The sequence below is a fragment of the Dermacentor silvarum genome, chromosome 1, assembly GCF_013339745.2.
Source record: "Dermacentor silvarum isolate Dsil-2018 chromosome 1, BIME_Dsil_1.4, whole genome shotgun sequence".
In the NCBI taxonomy this organism is placed as follows: domain Eukaryota; kingdom Metazoa; phylum Arthropoda; class Arachnida; order Ixodida; family Ixodidae; genus Dermacentor; species Dermacentor silvarum.
The window spans coordinates 187,610,432-187,636,152 of record NC_051154.1 but is presented as its reverse complement, the minus strand read 5'-3'; the positions used below and the strand labels follow the sequence as shown (position 1 = coordinate 187,636,152).

At 43.5% G+C, this 25,721-nt stretch overlaps 2 protein-coding genes across 5 annotated transcripts in view; one reads left to right on the top strand and one right to left on the bottom strand.

Moving 5' to 3' along the window:
* Window positions 1–2,203: 2,203 nt before the first annotated feature.
* LOC119436098 (uncharacterized) lies at window positions 2,204–4,217 on the top strand. The gene has a single exon (XM_049658427.1). The coding sequence runs from the start codon at window positions 2,247–2,249 to the stop codon at window positions 3,519–3,521; it is 1,275 nt and encodes a 424-aa protein (XP_049514384.1). The 5' UTR covers window positions 2,204–2,246; the 3' UTR covers window positions 3,522–4,217.
* An 11,092-nt stretch (window positions 4,218–15,309) lies between these two features.
* LOC119436531 (ecotropic viral integration site 5 ortholog-like) overlaps window positions 15,310–25,721 on the bottom strand; it is a 241,596-nt gene continuing 231,184 nt past the window's right edge. For 3 of the 4 annotated variants that reach the window (XM_037703399.2, XM_049658398.1, XM_037703398.2), the window contains one exon: window positions 15,310–20,762. In XM_037703399.2, coding sequence (XP_037559327.1) covers window positions 20,487–20,762 — 276 coding nt within the window. In that variant the 3' untranslated portion in view covers window positions 15,310–20,486. Of the gene's footprint in view, window positions 20,763–24,063; window positions 24,226–25,721 lie in introns of all 4 variants that reach the window. The other variant, XR_005189069.2, reaches the window with a different exon arrangement.

The window sequence follows — 25,721 nt, the reverse complement described above, 5'->3', positions numbered from 1 at the left end:
GGTGTAAAGGAAACAAGAGAAGGAGCAGAGACGGCCCTAGCGCCGCAATATTGTTGGCATATTTCGCTTCAGAGATAGCGTACACGAACAATTCTTGCTGTATACGCTATTTCTTCAATACAAGCTTCGCGCACGATGTACCTTAAGGTTAACCGTGAGCGAAACTTGTTTCAAATTTATACATCCGGAAGAAAAGCCATTCCAGCCAATTTAGGTAAACAAACATAAAAAAAGTTGAACAAATATATATTTTTCTAAATTGAAATGATTAGATAGCTACTACTGGCCTAGCCATTTACTCATTTGTTATGCAAACGTTATTGCTGCAATAGCCTTGTTTTAATAATCCGTGAATCCTCTCTGAAATTACCAACATGTAACTTCTCATGATATCATAGGTATTTCTTAACGTGTGATTTTTTTACGTAAACTAACAAGCATTCATGGCGCGTGACGATGTTTGTGCTTGCATTAGTATATTGAGTGGAAAATCGTCTTGAAAATTGCTTTCTTCGATGCACTAAAAATATCGCTATTGATTCTACATATCTCTAAAAGAGTTACCTTCAATCAGTAAAACATGAAAAGTTCATGCTCTGGTGATAAGTTGCCTCTTTCATTACGTAACTACAAGTACATAATTATTTATCAGTAAGTATATTTGCTATGTGCGAACCAGCGAGTATACGCAATAAATATTCCTAAAGTTACTTTCATGTTAAAATGCGCTTAGTGTTTGCGCTCTTGCAACGCAAGAAGGCGAAAGACGAGTTGCACATCCGTAATGCATCACGTTCGTTTTCTGACGTTCGCTCGTAATTATGAAATGAGGCTTACGTACACAATGTTGCACTGTTAGCGTTTAATTTATTTTGGTTTGTCTTGTTTTTTGCCGCGTATTTTTCTCGCGCACCCTTTACCTACACGCCGTGGTAACTAAGTGGCTTGGATTGGACTGCTAAGCTCGAGGACGCGGGTTCGATTCCCGGCCATGGCGGCTTACATTTCGATGGAGGCGAAATGCATAAAACACCCGTGTACATTGGTATAGGTGCACGTTAAAGAACCCTAGGCGGTCGAAATTACCGGAGCCCTCCAATACGGCGTCTCTCATAGCCATATTGTGATTTTTTGGATGTAAAACCGCAGGAATTATCATTACTATTATTACCCTTTACATGTGCTCTCAGTTCTTCATGATATATGGGTAAGTTCGACACATTGAGATTGAGATTGGCATTCAACACGTTCTTATCGTCACACCCACACCATCAGAAGGATTTCTGGCCGAATAATGCGAGTTTCCACCATACGTCATATTGTTGTCGTTAATCGCGGCGTGAATGCAAGCATGTCAAGTTACTAATGCCACGACCCATCAGTCATCCTTGTCACACATTTGTGCCTTTCCACGCTATACTTTGGCATATATACCAAGTGAACGAGACGCAAGAGTTACGCGGTTTCTACTTATTTTTGGTACCGCGGCCCGTCCGACGGACACATTCCGCTTCCCAAGAGCCAGTTAATAATTTCGCCTTAATACAGAAAAAGCAGCGCGTGGGAGGCAGTCTTGTAAAACAAATCGAATGCATTAAATAAAAGAAAGGAAACGATAGGGTGTAAAAGCGTTAGCATGAGCTAGCCATATCTTCCACGTTCTCCTGGTTATCATCGCGATCTCCAGCTTATTTTCTCCTGCAGCAAGTTCACGTTGCTCATTCCACGCATAAATAAATGAAATAAGCGCGCGAAATGCGTTATTCAAACAGCCGCGTAAGCGCGGACCAAGCAAGCTAGAAGGATATCTATAGACAAAATACCCGTTTTCACAGCCGGCAAGCGCGTTCTCTGTGCGGTGAGTCACTGCGCATGCGGTATTACCTTGTGGTGACGTGTTACTTAATATATCCCAAATTATCGCGATGCTGGCTAATAGCAACCAAAAAATGTCACAGTTTCGCCCTAAGGGCGAAGCAATGAATGCGATAGCAACACAGCAATGTCATACGAAGTAAGGTGAGCGGCTTGGTGAGCGGGGGGCAACACTACATTTGCTAGTAGGTACAGCGTTTGACCGCTGGCGCTATGCTGCGCCGCTCGCACGTACCGCGTTTCTAGGCGGTTCCGTTCACCGAGGGCGCTCGGACGCAATGATATGGTTTGCACGAATGCAACCCTTGGAGTCGTGGCTGTATGGCTGAGGGAGAAAGAAGAAGACGGCGTTCCGAACGGTCGCGTTTTTCATGTTCTCCGCTCCAAAGGATTTATCGGCCCCTGGCCGAGGTGCTGCTCAGGCGTCAGCCAGCAGCAATGACTACCGTATTGTGCTACCTCGTCTTCCTACCGGTAAGCTGGTTGTGGACTCCGTTTTCCTGCATGCTGACTTAGCTGGTCGACCGTACACAGCCCAAGACTTCAGAGACGCCCTTCGGAATGTTATTGACCTAAAGGAAATAAGTTCCATTGGCCAATTTCAGATGTCGCACGTGTGGATGCTGACGTGCAAGTCACCGATGACAAAATCAAATCTAGTCACGTGCGGAGATTTATCAGTGAAAGGAAGACGCTGCATCGTCATGGACCCTGAGCCCACGGAAGTAAAAATGAAGCTTTTATGGCTACCTGAGCGTTTGGAAGACGCCTACATTCGAGATTCACTCCAGGCATACGGGAAAGTGAAATCTATATCAGCAGAAAGCTGGAGAGTATCGGAGATGGAAGAAATGCGTACTCTAAATCGTGATGTGGTGTTGTCTCTTGCTGACGGAGTAGGTGTGGGTGACGTTCCACATCTCCTACCTGTCTGTGGAGTGCAGAGCCTTGTACTGATTCCAGGCAGACCCCCGCTTTGTCTCCGCTGTAACAAGGTTGGCCACATTCGTCGCAATTGCTGCAGAACTCCACGTTGTGAAGACTGCCGGCGCTTTGGCCACACAGCTGAAGAATGTGTGGTAACATACGCCGACAAGTTACGACATAGGACACGACCTCCTGATGAATGCGTGCAAGAACACATAATGGACGCCACAGAGGTTCTCGACGCGACCGGAGATGTTCCTTCTGCCGCGGAGACCAGTTGTGCCGGCAAGTCTCGTCTAGATGTAAAAGACAATGTCATCGCACAACCGCCCAAGGACAAGGAAGGTAGCAAAGCGACAGATGATCAGTCCAAGCAACAGTGCAATGAGGCGCCCGTAATCACACAGCCAGTTCCTGCCCAGCAAGCTAAAGAGGCAGCCGAAAATGAATCATCTGCTTCACCCAAGCTTCTCGACACGTGCCCTGTGCTGGTAGAGGACAGACGAAGTAACGCGGATGCATCAATTCCGAAGCGCCGCGCGACAAACACATCAGAAACAAGCACGGACAGCGACACGACCAGTACCACAAGAAAAGCACGTCGCCGCAAGACATCGAAACACTCAGGAAAGTGCCGACGATCACGGTCCAGGAGGCCTGGTGGGGGTTCGGAGGGAGCCTCACCGTTGCCATCAAGGACCGACCACATAGATAATTAGGTCCGTATAGTGGTTAGTCACCATGGCGCTGACACAGCAACTTCTCTTCGCAACTTTGAATGTACGGGGCCTTAGGTCTTTGCAGAAACAGGCACAGCTTCGCCGGCTTTTATCTAGGCATCGCCTCGACTTCGTCGCCGTGCAGGAGACGAAGATTGAGAGTGATGACGAAACAGAAAGGGCCTTGCGACCTTTTCTGTCTGAATATAATGTCTGCGTTTCACACGCCCTTGGTTTATCCGCGGGCTGCTTCCTGTTTCTGAAAAAGAGCCTACTTTGTTCAGCATTTAGTTACCATGTGGACGCTGAAGGCCGATACATATACTGCGATTTTGTGTTGCAGGGTGTGCCATGGCGAATAGTTAACCTCTACGCATTTAATGACGCTGCCAAACGAATTCTTTTATTTGATACTGTGTCTAATCTACTGGACTGTGAACGCTGCATTGTGTTAATGGGAGATTTCAATTGTGTATGTGATCCGAGTGATCGAAGTGGGATTAACATTCAGCGAGACAGGAGTGGTGAAGTTTTGTCTAACGTGATAGAGAATGCAGGGCTCATAGATATAGGAGCGTCGGGACAGGGTTCTTGCTCTTATACACGAATTCAAGGTCACTCTTACGCCCGCCTTGATCGAATTTATGTCTCTTCATCACTCCTCTCCCGAGGACTGTCTTGTAGTACTATCCCAGTTTCGTTCTCTGATCATTGTATGGTTATCGCAAAAATTGGTGAGAAATCTGTAACCAATTTCCGACCACAGTGGGCACTCTGGAAACTTAACTCTGAGCTCCTAAATGATCAGGAATTTATCAATCGTGTGCGTATGGCCCTAACAACTTGTTTTTCTACAGACTTGCCATTATTTGCTGCTTGGGAACTCTTTAAGCAAGAGGTTCGCACAGTGGCTATAGAAATTGGGTCGGTGAAATCATTTTATAGAAAGAATGAAGAAAAAATGCTTCTCAAGAGCCTAAGTAGCATTTACGAGATGGAATGCGAAATGCCAGGCACTTACATAGAAGATATGGAAAATATTAAATGTGAGTTACAAAAGTATGACGCACTGCGTTACCGAGGTGCGCGAGTTCGATCTCGAAACAGCCGTGCTTTGCACTCTGAACAGCCAACACGTCAAGCTTTACTTGATGAGCGACGTCACGGTACTTCAAAAGTAATTTCGGAAATCTACTCCAAAGGTAGTCTTGTAACAAATACGAATGACATAATTTCACAATTTGAAAGTTACTACAATGCTTTGTTCAGTGCACCTCCCGAAGATCATGATGCAAAAGTCTTAGAGAGTTTTGTGTCTCTAGTAAAACCTTTACAGAATGAGGAGTGTGCATTCATCAGTGGTACTGTTACCATTCAAGAAATTGAGCAAGCTATTGATCAGCTGCCTTTATCGAAAACCCCCGGCCCTGATGGACTTTCAAGCGAATTTTACAAAGCGTTCAAAGGGATTATCAGTTCCATATTATTGGATATATTTATTACAAGTTTAGAGGTGGACGCCCTTCCACAATCTTTTTGCAAAAACCACACAGTTTTAATCCCAAAAAGCTCAGATAAGGAAAAACTGCGTTCTGTTGAAAGCTACAGACCAATCACGTTGTCAAACGTTGATTATAAAATCTTTGCAAAAGTTTTATCTAATAGATTACAATTTGCGATGTCGATTCTCATTGGTTCCCATCAGACGTGCGGAATTAGAGGTCGATCAATTCAGACCAATATACATATCGCCCGTACACTTCTTGAGTACTGTTACGGTTCCACTGAGCAGCTTGCAATGCTCCAAGTAGACCTTGCTAAAGCTTTTGATCGAGTCAGTCATTCCTATTTATTTTCTCTTCTGGAACACGCCAATGTTGGCTCCATTGTGCTTAAAGGAGTTAGGCTTTGCTACACCCATTGTTCTACTCGTTTAGTTATTAATGGACATCTCTCCAAACCCGTTGCTATCTGCTCTTCGGTAAAACAAGGATGCCCGATGTCCCCACTACTCTTCGCCCTTTACCTGGAACCACTATGCTTAAGCGTAATTCAGTCAAGTTCCATCCATGGCTTCAACATACTGGGTAATGAGGTTAAAGTGTTAGCTTACGCAGATGATCTAGCGTTTTTCTGCACAGATAAGCCTAGTGTTGAAAAGGTTGTAGCTACAATAGAGAAATTTGGCAGCGTATCAGGAGCACAAATGAACTCCTCGAAAAGCTTAGGCTTATGGTTCGGCTCCTGGTGTTATAAGCCAGAACAGTTTGCAGGCATTAAGTGGACTCATGTTCCGCCAACGTATCTTGGCGTGCCGCTAGACGCATATAAATTAAGCGCGCACTATTGGAAAGAACGGGTTTCAGCCTTGCAAAGTTACGCTCAGACATTCGTTCCATACCGACTTTCTATTTTCGGAAGGGCTGAAGCCTGCAATAAGTTTTTAGCAACTAAAATTTACTACGTATTGCAAGTTATTCACTGTGCCAGGCTCTACATCCAACGCTTTCACCGAATTTTTGCAACTTTCATATGGTCTTCCACTTTCGAGCCCATGAGGAGAGACAATGTTTTTAGACCAGTTAGTGAGGGTGGGCTCGGCTTAGTGCATCTTTACGTGCGGCAAATAGTGTCCCGTTTCTTCTTTTTTCGCGATCCTTCACATCCTATAATTCGGTCATTCATGCAAGTCACACTTGTTGATGCTTTACCTGATTTAGTTGTTTCTTCAAATTTTTCTTCGCCTTTATGCTTGTTGGGGTTCATGCAGGAGGTTTATTTGGCGGTTCGTTTCCTGACAGTTCGGTTTTCTACTGAATACTTGTACTCCGTGTCGCGTAAAAAGTTATACAAAGATTTACTGTCCATGCTTTTTCCGCCTCCATTTTACCGATCACTATACATTGAATGGCCAGGCCACGATGTACTAAAGCGAGTTCGTAAAATGTATATATCCCCATGCTGCAAAACATTCTTTTACAAACTTCATAGTGAAACTTTACCGGTAAAAACATGGCTACAGAAAAAGGGTATATTTGTGACTTCTGTTAATTGTCGTCTTTGTGATGTGCCAGAGACAATTGAACACTGTTTTATTGGTTGCAAAGATGCCATTCTATTTTGGGACATCCTCCAACGGACTCTAAAGAAAGACCTTGAAATCAACCCCCATACAGTGCGATATCTGCTGCCGACCCATGATGACAGTGTACCTTTCGACGTGTTCTTTCTCATGGGAATGCACAGTCTGTGGAAGACGCGAATGATGGACCGCAACGCCGAACCGGTTGTACCCACAAGAGTAAATTTCATCCAGATGACTGTGCACCTAAAGAATGTTTATGATGGACTTGATGTTCAACCGGACTGGTACCCCATTTTGGTGAGGTGCTTAGCCTTACCACCATTTTAAAGCGGAACAGTGCTTCTTCTGTTTTTCTGTGTGTCTCATTGTATCCACCTTTCCATGACTATGCACAATTAGTGAATGTTTTATTGGATGACATGTTAATGTATTAAATACCATGAAAGAAAAAAAAAGTGGCTGTATGGCTGAGTGGTCACGGCGCTCGCTTCGGGATCTTGCGTACGCGGGTTCGAAACCCGCTCTGGCTACTTTTTTTTAATATCACGCTTTTTCCTTTTTTTCTCTCACTGTTTGCCAGCGCGGTCGCTTGAACCCCGGCGCCACGGCGGCAGCCGTGGTGCCGGGCGCCGACGCGAAGCGGCGGTCGTTGGGGTGTTGCGGAGCGCAGCGTAGCAACACCCCAAATAAAAAAAAATACTGCTCCAGTCAGGTAGACTGCTCCCTCCCTAATAGTGAGATTATATTTGGATCATCAAAACAGTGATGCGTTTATAATACCACCGATCCCAACAGCAGGCTAAGTCACCACCAGCCCAGCGTTTTCTCCGTCAACGCCTCCTCCGTTCCAACGGCGGCGGCTCGAAACATGGTACGCGCGAGCGGCGCAGCGTGGCGCCAGCGGTCAAACGCTGTACCTACTAGCAAATGGAAATACGCGACCCGGGCAGCATTGCATGTGTAGCGTGCGTTGGAAAATGTGGCCCGACTATTACTAACTGATTGAACAAGCGTGGTGTGAGCGCGCACAAACAAACATGAATAGATCACACTGAATGACTGCAGACAACGACTGTCAAAACGCTGGCAGCGAGTGCATACGCCGCAGCAACGGGCGAAGGTACGTGCGGTCTATCGCTTCAACGGAAACTGAGCGGTGAATGCACGGCGCATAAAGGTCAGAGCCGTGTGGAGATAAGCGACGGTGCGAGCGAGCGACGAGCGCGGTTGTTGCCAGAGTAGAAGTGCGCCCCCCCCCCCCCCCGCTCCCTCCGGCGCTGGCTTCTCGCTTCCTTGCTTGCGCGTGGGAGATTGAGTGCGTTCGCTCTCCGTGATAGCGCGCGTCCCCGCACGCTTCCGCTCGGGCATACGGCGTGCGGCGAAGATTTTATCTATACGGAACCTCACGGCGACGGCGACGGCAACGGCGACGCCAGAAATCCGGTTGAAGTGTCCATATAATTGCTATCGCAATAATAACAGGCTCGTAGCAGACGCCCGCCGCCTTGGCGCGGTTTCCGCAGTGGAGAAACGACATACTTGTGGCGGCGGCAGTACATACCATCCGGGAACTTCGCACCCAAAATGGGTATGTACAGGGTTGTCCACTCTTCGGGTACAGTGGCTAGTGTACTTCGGGTGAACACGGCTCAGCGTGGCCGAGATGGGGGTGCGACTGTTTTCACAACAAATCCGTGCAGGGGCGGGGCCTCGCCTCCAATGACGTATCACCGTTTTCTTTCTTTTTTTCGACGAAGACGACGGCGCTCAAACACAATCGGGTGCGACTGCTTTCACAACAAATCCGTACAGGCACGGGGCGCGACTATACAATTGCTAGTAGGTACAGCGGGGGCGTGGCACTGCGGGTCACGTGACTTCCGCTTAACACGTGTTGTCATGGCAATCGTGGACCGCGACTTTAGTGGATAGCAAAATCTCGGTTGTCGCAAGGGATTGTGGGGTACGGCGTATTCTGCTAACACTTCCGGTTCGAGACCACGACGCCGTCTATGCCGCCGTCACTTCATGCCCATGCTTCACGCGCTTGGTCTTTTATATATGTACTGCGGAACTTTGGTGAAAAACCACGGTGCAAGCACCGCTGGGTAGTTCCAAAATGTAGGTGTGAGCTATCGCTCCTTCGTACTTATGTTGGCGCCCTTAGACTAGTGTATTTTTAGGTGGCAGACATTTCATGCCCTAACGTACGTGTTTGTGTCGCGTCAAATAGTCATATAACGTTTATCACGCTCAAGCGTTTGTCGAGCGCAAATAAACGTTCGTTAACTTAGAAATAGTTTTTAATAAGTGGTAAGTCAATCTAATAAGTGGCTGTTTGTAACGTTTCCCATAACAAACGGTGCAGTCGATCGCTGCGTCCGCTGTTTTGTCTGCAGCGGTGCCCAGCGCGCGCCATTTCGTCGGCTGCTGTCGCAGTCGTCGCAGTCTCCCGTTTTTTCTCAAGAGACGCATGTCGTGTATAACTGCAGAGAGAAAGCACTGATTTAAGTATCTGAAAAGTGCACGAATTATTTTGACGTTACCTCTTCTCCCTCTCTCGTGCAGCCTCAGTTGCCTTTTCGTTGTACCGGAATGAAGACTGCACATAATCAGTGAAAAAAAAAAAAATCAATGTGGTGAAGATCCTTGCTGAGTGCACCTGTGTGTATTTCACTGATTGTTAAAAAGGGGGTATTTGTACTAGAACGTTAGTAGAAGAAGTTATTCGCCAAAACACTTGCCTGTCGCGAAATGATCTTCACATATTCTGGCTCCTACCTTTGGTACCCACAGCTCGCCGTTCACGGTCGCTCGTTTGACGGCAACTGCCCATTTACGTTTGTGCGCTTCACTCCATGGAAAACGAAACATTTTTTTTTTCCTTTCACGGAAGAGTTCACGCACCCTAATGCCGAGCAGCCAACCATAATTACGTTGCTGAAGCGTGTTTTTTTCGCGAACAGCGGGAAATCACACTGTAGAAACTGCTGACAAGGCTGAATGAAGCAACAGAAGAGCTAACCCTCGAACCGGAAATCGCTAGCTGACGACATCGTCATTTTTCTATGTACAGCGGGGGCGTGGCACTGCGGGTCACGTGACTTCCGCTTAACACGTGTTGTCATGGCAATCGTGGAGCTCCTAGGTGCCTAGGGACATAATCTTAATCGCTTAGGGACTATTGAGGCACTGGTCTCCGCTGAGCGTGGCTCTCTTATCTACGGGACCGGGAGCAGCGACCTTCCGGCCGCGCTTTATTATTGTAGCGTTTGTTCTAGTGGCGGAAATCCTTGCTGTAGATGGATGACGTAAAGTCCCTATATAAGATGATGATGATAAGTGGTTCTTGAGGGAAAGGGAAAGGTTGGCGCTATCTTCTGCAGCCCTTGAGGGAGCACGGCTCAGCGCCAGTATATAAGAAAAGTACCGCCATCTACTCTTTCCTCCGCCGCCTCCTCTCCTAAAGCGCTTGCTTTTTTCTTTACTTTTTGCTTGCAAAAGCCAAGTCGACGGTGGCGCACCTAAAAAGTCCACGTTGAAGCTTTCAGGCCGGGCGCGCGCCGCCGTCACCGCCGGTGACTGCGCAGAGGACTTTCAACGTGGCTCTGAGACGGAAAAAAAGAAAATATAAAGAAGTGAAAATCGCGCGCTATCATCGTCCAATCGGAGATACAGGAGAGAGAGAAGCGGCGTTTATCAAAGGATGGCAGTAGGATGAATGGATGGATGGATGGATGAGGCTGAACCCTTTAAACCGGGCGGTGGCATACGCCACCTAGCCATGACTATTAACATATTTTGTACTTTGTGGTGGGTGAAATTTCACCCCTGCCTTGATTTTATCCACCAATCAGATAACCTCTGTTTGGTTATTTCTACCCGCTTAAAGTCTATTTTGCCTTCACTGTCCCTAAACCCCAATGCTTTGAAAAAATCAGCCCCGTTGCCTTGCACTGTAGGGTTAAGCCCTTTACAGAAAAGTATGAGGTGTTCAGTCGTTTCCTCTTCTCCACACGCACAGCACAACGTGGTCTATACCTTGGTACTTGACTCGGTACATCTTAGTCCGCAATACTCCCGTCCTGGCTTCAAACAACAAAAGAGCTTCCCCTAGAATTATCGTAGATATTTTCTTTGGCAATTTCTTGCTTGAAAGTTCGGTATGTGCCCAGTGCTGATTTCGTCTGCATCCCTGTTTTCCACAGACCCCTCTCTGTTTCCTTAACCTTTTTCTTAACCGCTGTTTCCTGGTTTGCACCCCTCCTGCAGTCCAAATATTTGATTGACAGTTTTCTGGTCAGCTTCCTCCATTTTGTATCAACATTCCTCATGTACAAATAACTGAAAACTCTCCTTGCTCACCGCTTTTCTGCCATTTCTCTCAATCGCTCCTCAAATTCTATCTTGCTGCTGGCTTCCCTGCCCTCGAATGACGTCCATCCCATGTCACCCTGTACCCCCTGATTTGGTGTATTTCCGTGTGCTCCCAGAGCCAGTCTACCTACCTCTCGCTGCTTAACTTCCAACCTTGCTCGAACCTCTGATCTCATGCACAGGACCGCATTGCCGAAAGTCAAACTAGGGACCATCACCCCTTTCCAAATCCCTCTCACCACTTCGTACCTATTGTAATTCCACAGTGCCCTATTTTTCATCACAGCTGCATTTCTGCTACCTTTAGCCGTCACATATTTTTCATGTTCCGTTAGGTACTCAGCCCCATTGTTTATCCACACTCCAAGATATTTGTACTTATCCACCACCTCCAGCGTAACCTCCTGTATCCTATGCTCGCTGCCCTGATTATCATTAAAAGTCATGACTGCCGATTTTTCTTTACTGACGTGCGCGTCAGCGCCACCTGGTGTTTCCTCGCAAAGAGCCACGCGCGAGCCGGTGCTAGAGTGTACTAGACAATGGTCGAGTGGGCCGAACGGCGCTCTGCCGCTGAGGCGGCGCGTGTGGAAAAATAGTGCGAGGGCGCTGCGAGCGAACTGGATTGGGGCGGAGACGCGCTCCGCGGCATATTCGACGTACTTTCGCTGCGGGCGCCGAGGCCGATTGCGCATAGTACGCTCTTAAAATAGCGCTTTATTTCAACTGCAACTTTATGTTTACACCATTTTGCCAAACATATATATTTGAGGCATAGATTATACAACGCGACGTCTTCAATTTTGCTGTCGTTGTCAAGCGAGCGCGCGTTCGCTACGCGGACGCTGGCGCACGCCCAGTTTTTCTCGTAGAACCTCTGTGCTGTACATTTTTTAAATGTTTTAGTTGCTTTGGTGCGCCCATGACTCTTGACGGAATGTGCCAAATGTAGTTTAGCCAGGTGAACTGCTGTTTTTACCACTGTCCTCTAAAAGTAACTGGTATCTCCGCACCATAAAGGCTACGTAAGAAAATTTTATGATTGCGATAGCAAATATATGGACACTCAAAAGCAGATTTCTGCCGTCGGCGTCGCCGTGAGGTTCCGTATGACGTCAATGGAGATGAAATCGTCGCCACGCGGGGAACGCTGTACGTGCGAGTGAAAGGGCGCGAGGGGCGCGCGCTTTCACGGGGAGTGAACGCACAGCGGAGAACAAACGCGCGTTCTGCGCCGTGCTCCCTTAAGGGCTGCAGAAGTAGGCGTCTCTTTCCTCCTTTACAATCACCATATATGTAGAGCAAACGCGCCTTCTTCCGACGCGCGAGAGGCCGTGGGGGAGGGGGGGGAGGGAAGGGAGGCGACGTTTAGCTGCGGCACCAAGTGCCTATTTATATCAGAGGCTCCGGCAACAGTCACCAACGCCGCACGCATTTTGAGCGAACGCGGGCAAAACGCCGACGGCGTCGACAACAGTTCTGCGTGTTGCCGGTGCTGCTGCATGTGCAAGTTTATACAGCTGATAAAGCTAATATCATTACTCTGTATAGCTCTCTACAAATTTGCTATCGCAATTGATGCTTCGCCTTTTAGGTGAAACTGCGACAACTTTTTATTGATATCGTGTCATTTTACACGCGCTTCTTGTTGGTGGATATTGATCAGGGACAATGATCGAAGAAAACAATATTAGAGTGAAATAAACCAGGTTTATTAAATGCGCGTGGCGCGCAGAATGACCAATGTATTCCTAGGTAATTAAATCAAACGGTACATAGACATATATATTTACGATATATATATGTAAGGGAAAAAATAACATATATTCTAAATGCAATAATTGAAAAAGTGAGAACTCCCGACCGGAATAAGCGCACGTGTTTGCAGTAACAAACACACTTATTAGTGAATACTGGAAATAAAACTCTCATCCGCAGAATTAATGTTCACAGCAGGCAAAACCATCTTTATATATATATATATATATATATATATATATATATATATATATATATATATATATATATATATATATATATGTGTGTGTGTGTGTGTGTGTGTGTGTGTGTCTTTGACACACACACACAACAAATTTTTGACAGTCTCACCATGTTTGCAACCCATTAAGCCTGAGTGCCCAATGGGGTACCACACTTATCTTCTTCAACGAACGCAACAGATCTGCACGTGTATGTGAGACATGTCGTTTCTTTGATTGTTTCATTATAGTCGTTATGATAGTGCACCGGATAACTGAACGCAGCCGTTTGTAATATACAAGCTGCAGAGTTGAGCGGTCATACATTTGGGAACGGCATTACATTTACGCATGAAATATAGGATAAGCGTAACATGTTTTTCTCGGAAATCAGACTCGAGAATAATTTATGTTGTTTACACCCCCAGAAATAAGCCGAAGAACGCAGCCACATGCTTTTTTCTTTTTTTAATATGAGCAAATTCTTGGGTTTTACGTGGCAAAACCACGATATGATTATGAGGCACCCGGTTTAGTTTTTTCCACCTGGGGTTCTTTAACGCGCACCTAAATAGAAGTACACGAGTCTTTTTCCATTTAGTTCCCATCGAATTCCGCGACCTGGACTGAACTCGCGAGCTCCAGAATTATCAGCGCAACGCCGTATCCACGTACGATATAGGCATGCACTAATTAGGCTACCGCGCAGGCCTGCTTTCTTTTTTTTTTTTTTCATTTTTGAAGTATCGACTGGAAAAAAATTCCACGTACGGCTTACGGCCAAAGATTAGCATATAGAATGGCTAACTAAAACCGTATTCGGCGCTCGAGGTCCGACTGCAATAAATGACCCCGTACCAATTACTCCGAATTCTATTACGCGAGAAAGGCGGTAACTTGAATGGAACGTTGCACTGCAGTTTACTCTTTTCTTTTTTTAATCTATACCAATGCTTCCCGTAAACCTAAGTACAAGGCGCCGGATGGGGCAGGCATGCTTTACTTGTTTGAAGCGGCAAGCCGGAAGGTTACATATGTTGCTTTGTCTGCGTTTCACAAGACCTACTGATAGAAAACTATATGCGCAACAATACACACGAGAGATACATGCTGCTTGAAGAACGAGAAAAAATAAATTTTCTCCAAAGGGAATTAACCGTACAATAACATAGTAAAATGAAAGCCGACACTGTGGCCGCAATGCACGCGCAATCACCGAGCGGCATTAGAAAATAATAAAAAAATAAAGAAGAGAAATGAAAGGAATTTATTCTTGGCATAAATACATGTCATATGCTGTTATGAACCCCATTTGATCGGTCTGAATGCAAATACCAGCGCGCGAAGTAGTACGAATGACCCTGTCGAGCAGTATCGCCAACAGTTTCCAACGGCGCGACCTTGATGCGGCCCAATCCACTTCGACCGCAGCGCCGCCCCAGTATTTTTCCACGTCGGGCGCCTCACGGCAAAGCATGCGCCGCCCCAGCCGCTCGTCCCACTCTACCATATTCTAGTACACTCTACCGGTGCGTTCAACACACTTCCCCATTCTAGTTGAGGATTGGACAGCCGTCGCCGTAATGGGGGAAGGAAAAATAGCTTCGAGTGCAGTGTGTTCTCGCCGCTTAGTTCGCGTTGAAGCGAGAGGCAGCCCGAAGGTCAATTCGCTCGCTGCCGTTGCCGCGTTTTCATTCCAGCGTTTTGACAGCGTGTGGGCGCGGTCACCGAGTGAGATGTGTTCATGTTTGCTTGAAGCGCCAATTAATTCTGTTGATTGAAAACTTACTTTCACCGCATTTCTTACATAATAAAAGGTGTACAGCTGCAGAATAGATTAAGAGATTTCAATCCTTTAGCGAGTTTTGGCAAGTTTGCAGAATGTGGACTCCATGCGAAAACTCGCTAAAGGAACATCAGGTATGAGAACATAACTAGCCATTTCATGTCTAGCAGGCTTGAAAAGCACCTATATAGCTACTGAACCATTGAACCCATTGCATACGATACTTGCACTGAGCAAAAATACACAACAGTTTACCTTCTTACTCATATTACTAAACCATTTTGCACATGTCATTCAAACTTGCAACACAATTCCAATCAGAAAGTGTTTAAAGATGTATTTATCATTACTTTCATCATTGCTTTTGCTGTTGATGCACTATCTTGGCATACACAATTGTGTACATCGTGCCTGAAAGGGTTAATTACATAATTCTAAATACACTTCCAGTTTAAATGTTCCAGTTCCAAACACAGTTCCAGTTTAAATGTAGATAAACAAATTATGTCCTGCAGTGGACATAAATATAGGCTGATGATGATGAAGCAAAGAAGAGACCAATTTATTGCAGTAGTGCTTTATTTTCTTTTTTAACAGAAGCCAGGGTAAACAGGCATGAAAGAGACTCTAAACACAGCAGGAAACAAGATCAAACGACAACACATACAATTTTTTTTTCCTTGAGGAGGAGGAAGATAGGGTTGCCACTAGCAGACTATTACTTTCTACTTAATTCTACATACAATTGAGGGGAATGCAACATCAACTTGTATATAAAAGAAAAGGTCTTTTGCGTCAAGCGCCTTCCAAACTCGAATACAAGACATATAGGAAGCATACTGTCATATGTGCAACTTGTATAGTGCCAGAGCCTGAAACAATCATGTGCCAGTCATTCCCAAGAGTATATCAGCATCACATTCTCTCATTGGCACTGCAGGACAGCACCGTATACAGCTCACTTCTTCATAATGTTGCAATGTTTCACTTTGAAGTAAGATCACAAAAGATGCAGAACATTGCAAGACCTAGCCCTTAAAGCACCCTACGAAACATAAAATAAATAATAACTATAATAAATGTCTCTTTATTTACAAAAATATACAAACAAATGTTAACACAGATCAGTATATGCAATCGTTGCAATAACCTGTACCAAAGAACTTTAGGTTTATTACAGAAGCTACAACAAAAGATCAAAATTTGAGACATTCAAAGAATGCACACCTGTCTATTTTGAATGCAAGTATATATAGCATGCTAATACACAGCAAGCATGAAAATCTACAATACGTCATTCTTACCACAATTTAAAATGAGTGTATAACTGTTGCAAAAGCAGCACATTTATTGTACATTGTGTGTATTAAGTAGTCTATCTTAATACCTTAACATTTCAAGTGACAAAGAAAATAATAATAAAGGGGCCACAAAGTTATTTACAAGAAATATTGCCTGTCTTGCAAAAAGGTATGCTCCATCAATGGATACACGTGTTGCTGTGTTCATAAAATAAGCGCATAAGTGCACAATTTGAATAAAGTAGCGAAATCTGCTTGATTTACATTTATCTTACAACATGTACAAAAACATTAAGTATGCATTTCCTGATATCACGAAAGACTTTCTGTTAAAAACTGACCTCAGAGAGTATCTTTTTCAAAACAAAACTTGAGTTATGATTTAGTGAAGGAGCTGGGCCTCAAAATCAAAATATGATTCATGTGTAACATGTTTCAACCACATTTTTACAGCCTCAAAGTTTGCAACATTTAATCAGCACTGGGACATTTTTGTGCTCCAAAGTGGTATCTGTGCAAAGTAATACAGCCTATTTGTCATGCATCATTGTCAGACTTTGATTGTGCTTAGTGTGTAACAGTTAAGCTCGTACCTTTCACACATTTGCACACCGTAGGCAAACTGGACCAAAAAACCTGTGGCATAATGGCCTGCCTAAAAAAATTCAACAAATGAGGTCTTGCTCACATAGAAAAAGCTATTAGAAATAGCTCTGTATTTGTGATCCAAATCAACCTATACAGCTCAAAGTTGATGTAGCAAACACAGCAAGTTGCACCTGTGGTAAGCTTAACAAATAAAATTTTACAAGTATAAAAAGCACCTTAATGAAATTAAATATCCCTAAATAATTACCTAAACATAGGCCGCATCTCAAAATGATATATACTATAACCAAAATGTGAACACATGCTTGGAAACAAACAGTTCACAGATGTTAACATGGCTATATGGGAAGCGAATTCATGTTTTGTTCAATAAAAGCAACACAAAAATGCTGCACAGCAAGAACTACAGCAGCCAGCCATGCATCACATCACCAACACATAATGGACAAGCGAGCAGGTATCTCGGTTCCTATGGAGGGCAACATGACAGACATGTACAGAAAACCCAGAAGCATGCTTAATGTACTGCTGCACTTCTATTGCATATAAAACAGCACTGATGGGAAAACGAAGTGCGGGAAGTGGTGCAAATCGACGCACTTTTTTTCTTTTTTCTAACCACAGAAACCTAGTTTCCTTTAAAAGCCCTGCCTCAGAGCATTGAAGCTGAGTTCAGTAGTGTCTAAGCTGCTACCACAATACCTAAAGCAGGCTTCTACAATGCCTAAGCAATGTTTCTGGAAACAGAAAACATATTGAGGGCCCTCACCATCTGGCAATTCACTAGAAGTATGATACTACATACTAAACACTGAAACATTTCTCCAGAATTCTCACTTTGCATGCTAAACTTGCACTTTACAAAGCATGCCACCAACACAATTCCACCAAAACAGGCAGAAGCACATATGGAGGGAAGAAATAGATCCACTGGGTGTACAAGGTCAAAATGATTTTTCTTTTTTTTTTTTTTCACCAACAATAATGTCCCAGATGGTAGCACTGCACCAAAATTCTTTGGTCGACACTCAATTCCATGTTTGGACAGCTTACATTTGTATGTGGCCAGCAAGTGTAAAAAGTCATTATTTTACGTGCTTGGGTATTAACATGGCAATCCTTTCAAGTACAAAAAGATATGCATGAAGCATTAGAAACATACCTCTGGTACAGCTGGGATGAGACATGAGTAAAAGCTGAGTACCACAGTTAAAGTGTCCAGAGGTCTTTCATTAAAGCCTGTGCTGAATGAGCTTGAACAGTTTAATGGTGCTTTTGACAGAAGAATGGCCCATCCATGAACATACAACAGCTCAGGAGACCATAAACCTCTGATTATGCAGTTGATGATAGTCCTAGCACCGAAATTCTGAGGTCTCTACAAGATCTCTACAGTGCTGTTAACACAGTCACTGACACGCAAAGATAAAGCATGTAAACTGTTTAGTGCAAGGATGACAAATGCAAATTCTTGCATCTGAAGCCATAAACTTATATCACTTGCCCGACATATAGAATGCATTTCTGTGAATGGCTTCAAGACAGCTTATGTGATGCGCATGACCACAAAGCTACAGACAGCCTGTAAACTAACTGCAACACACTTTAAATTTACGATGCTAATGGGAATCACAGCCTTACCAGTGCTGCCAATACTCACTGGCATCTTACACCAACATGTAAATCATTATGAAGTCAATAATGCAAGTAGCACAATTTTAGCTATATGCATTTCGTGGCAATTATGCAAATGAAAATCGCTTTATCCTTAGTGTTGATCGAGCGACATTATACATGTTCAAATTTATTCTGTGAAAAGTTTGCAATGTAATTGACAATGAACACTATTAGATCACTATGATTTCCATAAACAAGGTTATCAAAAGCACAACATATAAGCGGTACGTTACCTACTGCATTATGCAATGACTTTTGATAAGCATGCAGAGCAAGAGCACTAATTTTCCATCAGTACAAAAGAAAGCTAACATGGAGTATCATGCTTGAGGAGCACATGCACGTGTAGGCTTATGCTTCATCCATCGTTGGACATGTTTTCTGGCAGAAGAGCCACACAGCTGCAAAGAGTGCAAGGGTATGACTCAAACACACTGGCCTACTGTGAAGGTGGGTCTTGTTTACCTTGCCACAAAGGATAGCTACCATGGGTGCCCTGAAGGTCATATATCCATACCTGGCAGTTAAGAATTTTTTGTACACTAAAAAAAAAATTTACAGATACTGCTTACAAATTCACTGTTCCTGCTTCCCCATTGGTTCAATTCCAACTGCCACAATGCCACAATGGACAGTGTGTTAAAGAAATTATCTCCTGCCCTGTTTACAACAGTGCATTACTCCAGCAGCACATGCAAACGCCTCATACTGCACAAGGAGCTTGAACTCTTGTGTTTTGTTACCAAATAAAGGCCAGGAGGCATTATATAAAGTCACATATCCCAGTAAAAAAACACTCTACTAGATTGCCAGCAATGCAAAAGAAAAACATACTATAAGCCCTCTGGAAAGCAGCCATTTTTCCATAAACAAAGGCTCTCCATGTGCAATGGCAGCACAGTATGTCGCTTAAGCAGGCATCTCATCAGGAATGAGCGCTATAAAAAACATGTTTATATGCCCGTAACTACTGTTGCCGTCTACACTAGGCTCATGCATAATCTCTGTTAATGAGCACAGGGCCTGCCAGCATTGCAGAAAACAATCTGCATATAGGAAGTCGTAAGTCCATGCATAGTCGAAGAGAATGCAACAGGCTTTATGTCAATGGAATGAGCGACATAACAGCAGATCTTCTAATAGATATTTCTGTAAAAAATTAAAAAAAAGCAAATAAATTAGCTTTTGCACTTTTATGAAAATCATCAGTTAAATAAGACAAACAATAATGCCTATATTTACTAAACAAAAAGCGTTCACCATTACATTCCAAACACAAATAATCAAAATGTACTTTTACAATTCATCTGTAAAAAAAGAACTAAATAGTTTATAGGTGCCATGATAGATGCAGATTTACAACAAAACAACGAAATATTTAGTTCAAACCTGCGGCTATTGGTTGCAATAAACAGCTTTGCTTGAAATCCAACAAGCATGTTTAAATGGAGTCCAATTAATAAAAATGAAGCAAAGTGACATAATTTATTGAGGTAAAGCATGGCAGTATCACATCACTAGACCCTGGGACCCTTGATGAGTTCAGAACCTCAGTGTACAAATTTCAAGCTGGCAGCACTGTTCGCACGTTACTGTTAACGTGTTAAGCCATGACAAAGTTCATAACACATTTTTAAGAACTTCTCTGCTACCCAACAAATCAGCAGTCTATCCTTCATTCACAGTGGTTGATTAAAAAGTCTTTAGCTGTTACCTCTGTCACTAAATTTGGTGCAAGAATATATCATAACATCATGCATGTAATAAACAGACATCTTTACAATCTCATGTTGAGCAGCATCAGGACAGACCTTCAGAAATCACATTATTTGATTTCAAATGCTGAAGCAGTCTAGAACAATGAGTACTTCTGTTCGCTGTGCCCCCATTTCCCCTGTTACATCTAAATGGGCAACAGGACTCCAAGCAAGTCTTAATCTGTTAAAGCATTCAGTTGCATAGAACACAAAATACAGTGAATAAAAACCTATCTTTCACAAGCAAAGTCAGAACAGGCCTTCAGCAGTAAACAGATCACTCTCAGTACATGATATCATCCCAAGCAATCAACAATAAGCTCCCAAGCTCCATTATGCATATCACAAGTGACCCCTGATCTCAGGGTGAAACAGACAGATAAACCTGGTAACACTAGAGCTCCCCATTGGCAAGCTTGGGTTGCTTGGCTGGGTGCTGGCTGACCGAGAGTTCTAGTCCAAGCTGAAGCAGCTGCTCAGTGACGCTATCTTCCATGAGGTTTGTGCTGCGACTAAGCCCTCCCACCAGGGTAAGTGGCGGTGAACTGCTGAGTGGGCCAGATGCTGCTGTCGCCGCTGCTGCTCCAGCCTTCTGTGCATCTGGTTGCCGCAGTCGAGCCACTGCCAGCGCAGAGCTCAAGCGCTTGTTCATTATCTGCAGCTGCATAACCTGCATAAAGGGGTGCAGAGAGCATTGGGCACGTGTCGATACACTTATCTGAGCATCTACAAAAAGGTGAATGTTCCACACTTGCTACTGACAGGAACAAGAAGGCTCACTTTATTCATTTTCACTCTGTGTTCCAGGTCTCTCAGTGTTTTCCCTAAGAGACTTCAAGTAATCTGTTTAATGCCAAATTTATTATCTAATGTGTTATGCAAAGGATAGACCCAGCACTGCTGTCAGGTGTCAAAAAAAAATTTATGCCTACTGTTCCTAAAGGACACAAAAGCTTTTATGCAAGTTTCTCCATCCAGTAGCGAGTTATGAACAGCATTCCAAGTAAGATTGTGCACACACAATGTTCACTGTATTCACTATGTTCAATGTTATACAGCAGCCTATTACTGCCTTTGAAGTTCACATTGTGAACGCTTTCCTGAATAAAAAAAATATATATATTGACCTGAAATTTATTGGAATTTTGTATGGTGTACAACGATGGTTGGTAAGCAGGTGGAAAGAATAGAAAATAAAAGAAAATACTACTCACAATGAGGATTTAAGTGGGTGACCACATTTTGTCAATGAAAACTAACTTGGTCACAGAAAAAGTTTGCAAACCTCTGACCACTCAACATTTTATAACTCGCTGTTCATTCTCATCACTCCTGCATGTGAAAAGGTGTCGTGGCATCCGGTGCTTCACTGAAGACATAGACATCAAAATCATCACTTTATATTCATCACAGGCAGTGCTATTAAATGGTGGGGCCTGCAAAAACTTGCGTCATGTTACATCAAATCCCTTATCATTTAGATATGTAAACTAGGGTATGTGAAACCAAGAATTTTTTTTAAAGCTATTTCTCGTTTACTTTATTAGTAAATAATACTTTGTTTTCTGGATGACCACTGCACTTTGAAGAAGAATGCATCTGCATGCTTTATTCAATGCCACAGCAAGCAAAAGGACCAATGAAACATTAATTCCAGTGAAAGCAACACATAAATCTATGGCCAAAGGCTTGCAGTGTTGGCGGACACTGCAAGCCTTTGGTTTCATGCAACACTTGTTGCCAGCACAATGAATTTATTATTTTTATTTAGAGATGTTTTCTCTACAACGATGAGCCTTGTATGAAATCAGAGGCTTAAAGCATTTTGCTGGCACACTTTTAAAAAGCTGATAGGACCTGTTGCGTCACTACTAGTGTGCACACGACAACAGTAAATACGGATTATAGCATTCGCAACTGCAATAGAGAAAACATGTCATCTGACTGATGAAGACGTGGCAGAAAACAATCTTTTGCCGTCCATTGGCGGTGTGCTGCAGGCTTTTGTATCAGCTTCGGCTTACCCAGTGGTAACTCACGCCCCCGTACTTGCAAAATAGTACTTGCGACCCTATTTCAGCATGCGGAGAGAGCTTGTACCTGACCACATGACTTCATGGGAGAGTTGGAGAATGCTCACAACAAAAGCAGAAAACTGAGCTAGTTGATGACTTGCCTTATACAGCACTTAGTGCCAAAAACACACACAGAACATGAAATATCCAGGAAGGGTTAAAAATTAATTTAAATGAAATTATGGGGTCTAACGTGCCAAAACCACAATCTGATTATAAGGCACACCGTAGTGGGGGACTCTGGATAATTTGGACCACCTGGGGTTCATTAATGTGCACCTAAATCTAAGTACACGGGTGTTTTCGCGTGTCCCCTTCATCGAAATGTGGCCGCCATGGCCATCCAGGAAGGGTGCTGATCCTGTTCATTTCAACACCCATCCAATTTATTTCATGTTCTGAGTCCACTACAATATGCCAAATAAGTGTGCAAAGACCTTGAAATAAATTGATAACCCATTTAATTCACAGCACCTAAATTAATTTTTTTAGTACACAGCAACAGTGGCACAAGAGTTGCTGTTAAGACCATGTATGGCTATAATGTGGTAATGGTCATGCTGAAGAAATTACAGAACTCCTTCAACTTCATTACAAAGTTTAATTGTACTTTCACTTACCATATTCAAAGATGGACACTGCCCCACCAACAAAAAACATTGAAATCAAAAGCTAACTACTGAAAGCGCAGAGAACCTATAACTATTCATCAATATGAAAAAAAGAACTAGGTGGCTGCCTCAATGAGACCTCTTTAAAACACAGAAGCAAGGCACCACCCATCACCAGAGTGTGACGTTTCCCAAGCAGACACTAATTTAGCATATTTGCCTATACGTCCCCTAACAGTGCAAGGAGGAACAGCTGGATGTGATAAATGCAATGGGTTAGCCACCCTCATTACAGGCATTCACCATGGACATAAGATTAAGAGGATAAAGCAGACTGGTTACTGGCAGTTGTGGCATGACTCCTGGATGAGTCAGACTCGCTCTTGGCATTAAGCAGGTCAGAAGACATCATTATTTTGCTTTGTTAAGTACTCTTTCGTGTGCATAGCACTGTGCTAAAATGTTCCTTGCTGCTGCAGCATTTTAGATGGGCTAAGCTACTGTTCCACATGAAATTGTCAGTTATGCATATTTCATACCTGTTGTTGGATAAACTACCTATTTTACCTAGTGTCTCAAAAAAAAAAAAACTGACAACGCAGCTCAAGTTCCCTTTCTTTACCCTAGGATGCTACACATCATGTGCTTTACGTCTGGGATCACACTCTCGTATGTTCAACACATGTTCACACAACACAAAATCAAGTAGCAGACTCTGAATATCAGTTAAAATAATAAAAAACAGAACTTGCAGGTACTTGTTCATTCAGACTTCCTATTTAAATGAACCAAGATCAAGCCAATTCAGCTTCAAAGAGCTAAGGATCACACTTGCACCCCCCCCCCCCCCACCCCACCCCCACCCCACCCCCTTTTGTAATATGGCAGTCAGTGATACCATGATGAGAGAAAAACTGTTTACTCATTTGTAAGCCTCTAAAAGCTTATTGCACTTCTTTTCAAGTGCACAAATGAAGCATGTGCATTTGTAATATGTATAATATGTATAGCTTTTGTACACATTGAAGTATAAATTTTGATACTGCTCAACTTAAAGAAGATCTTCGCAGGACTGGTGAAAACGCAAGGTAGCAGCAAAAAAGAAAAGTTAGTGCACTGCAAGCATAAAAAGGAAGGTCATGCAGTGGTGACACAGCCCCAAAGCCAAAGGCGTCTCAGTGGTTTTGAGTGCACACAAATAAACACGCAGGCGAAGCAAAAGCAGGGCCGATCATTTGCTAGCAAGCAGTTTTTTAGAGCATTAGTATGAGCGAGCAGAGATCACCTTTTACTTGCGTGGCAGAGAGAGAGAGAGCAGTGTGAGAGTGAGAGGCAGCGCGATCTAGAGTTGCTCAAGTCCCAGCCCAGAGTCCCACCCCATGGGGGTGAGCGGCGACGGGTGCAACAAGCTTGGCAAGATCGGGGAGGGCAGCTCTAAGCGGAACTTCTGCAAAAATGGACGGGGACACACACATACGGGACCATTTGCAAATTAGCTTTGGCTGTGGCTAAAACATGTGGCAGTGTTAGTGCTGCAATCCCTTGGTTTACCAATGGATGGCAAGGAGACCATAAGCCCCTTTGCTGCATCGCATCAGCTTCATACAATGAAGTGCAAAATAAACCAACTGTTTATGCCACAATAACAAAGTGACATGAATACTGTTCCCGCAAATGATGACATTTTACAAACATTTTTATAAACACTTCAAATTTTAGGAATTCACAGCTAATTTCAAGTAACAAAAAATTTGTAGGACAGAAAAAAGAAACACAGGTTGTTTTCAGCACGATTCTTGCACTATTCCAGAAAAGAAAATACATACGTAACTTCTACTTTTGTGTAATGCTATTTAAAAGACTTGCAGCACCCTTCTGGCAAAGAAGTTGTTTTGTTGAAAGCCCTTTACCATTCTGTTGCAACTCAAATGTGCATTTGTACACTATGTCAGAGAGAGACACGCGACGGGAATACAATATGTCAGGTTGAATGGGTATGCTAAGAGGGCAACAGCAAAACCATTTGCCAGGGTGCTTGCAGAAAGTAAATGATGCCACTGAATGATTAGAAAATGTGTTTAATTGTATATATTGCAAGTCCCTGAGCCAAACTTGAAGAAACTACACAATACAATTAAACAACATTTTTCAATACCTTCACTGAACACTCTGATGACAGGCAGGCAGGAGCTTGGCAGCTGTTTCAATGCGATAAATGCTAGCAATATTGATAAACCAAGAAAATGCAACAAGTTTAGACACATAAGTTTGCTCTAAATTGCATCAGACAGTCTTTGCATTCTACCATCTTAAATGACAGTTCAGCAGAAACATAACTGAAAAAATTGGAAAAGCTGCACATATCTCCACCATGTTTCCACCTCTACATCAACAAGCAGTGAATGTTAGGAACACCAAATCTACCTAGTAAAATACTCAGTGCACACATTAAAGTCGCATGAAATGGCCACCATGTGTTTGATTTAGTAGGTTTACAAAATCATCAATGAAGGAGCATCAAGTTTATCTACCAAAATTGTGGCCCACTTGATAGTAAATGACACCAGTAACCACATATTGGCACCGATATGCTTAACTTACACTGCTGCCTCCTCGACATCCACCGTAATCTTTGTTCAACAACAGAAAGCAGTTGATTATATTAGCTGTCCAAGTGCTTGTGAATATGGGAAGTGTACTAAAGCAATTCACTATGGTTGTATATTCTTTGGACAAAGATCACAAGCATTATGAAAATCAAGTAGAGTAAACTCCCGCAAACTCAAAGCTGTAAAAACTGGAAAAAAAATCTGAGATAAGCGGAGTTTCGAGATAAGTGAAATCACAAAAGTAGAACCCGCTGGCTGCGCATAGACCACATGGAACCTTTACAAAATGCCACCAGTAATATTCTCGGTCACTTTCACATGAATCGGCACCGCA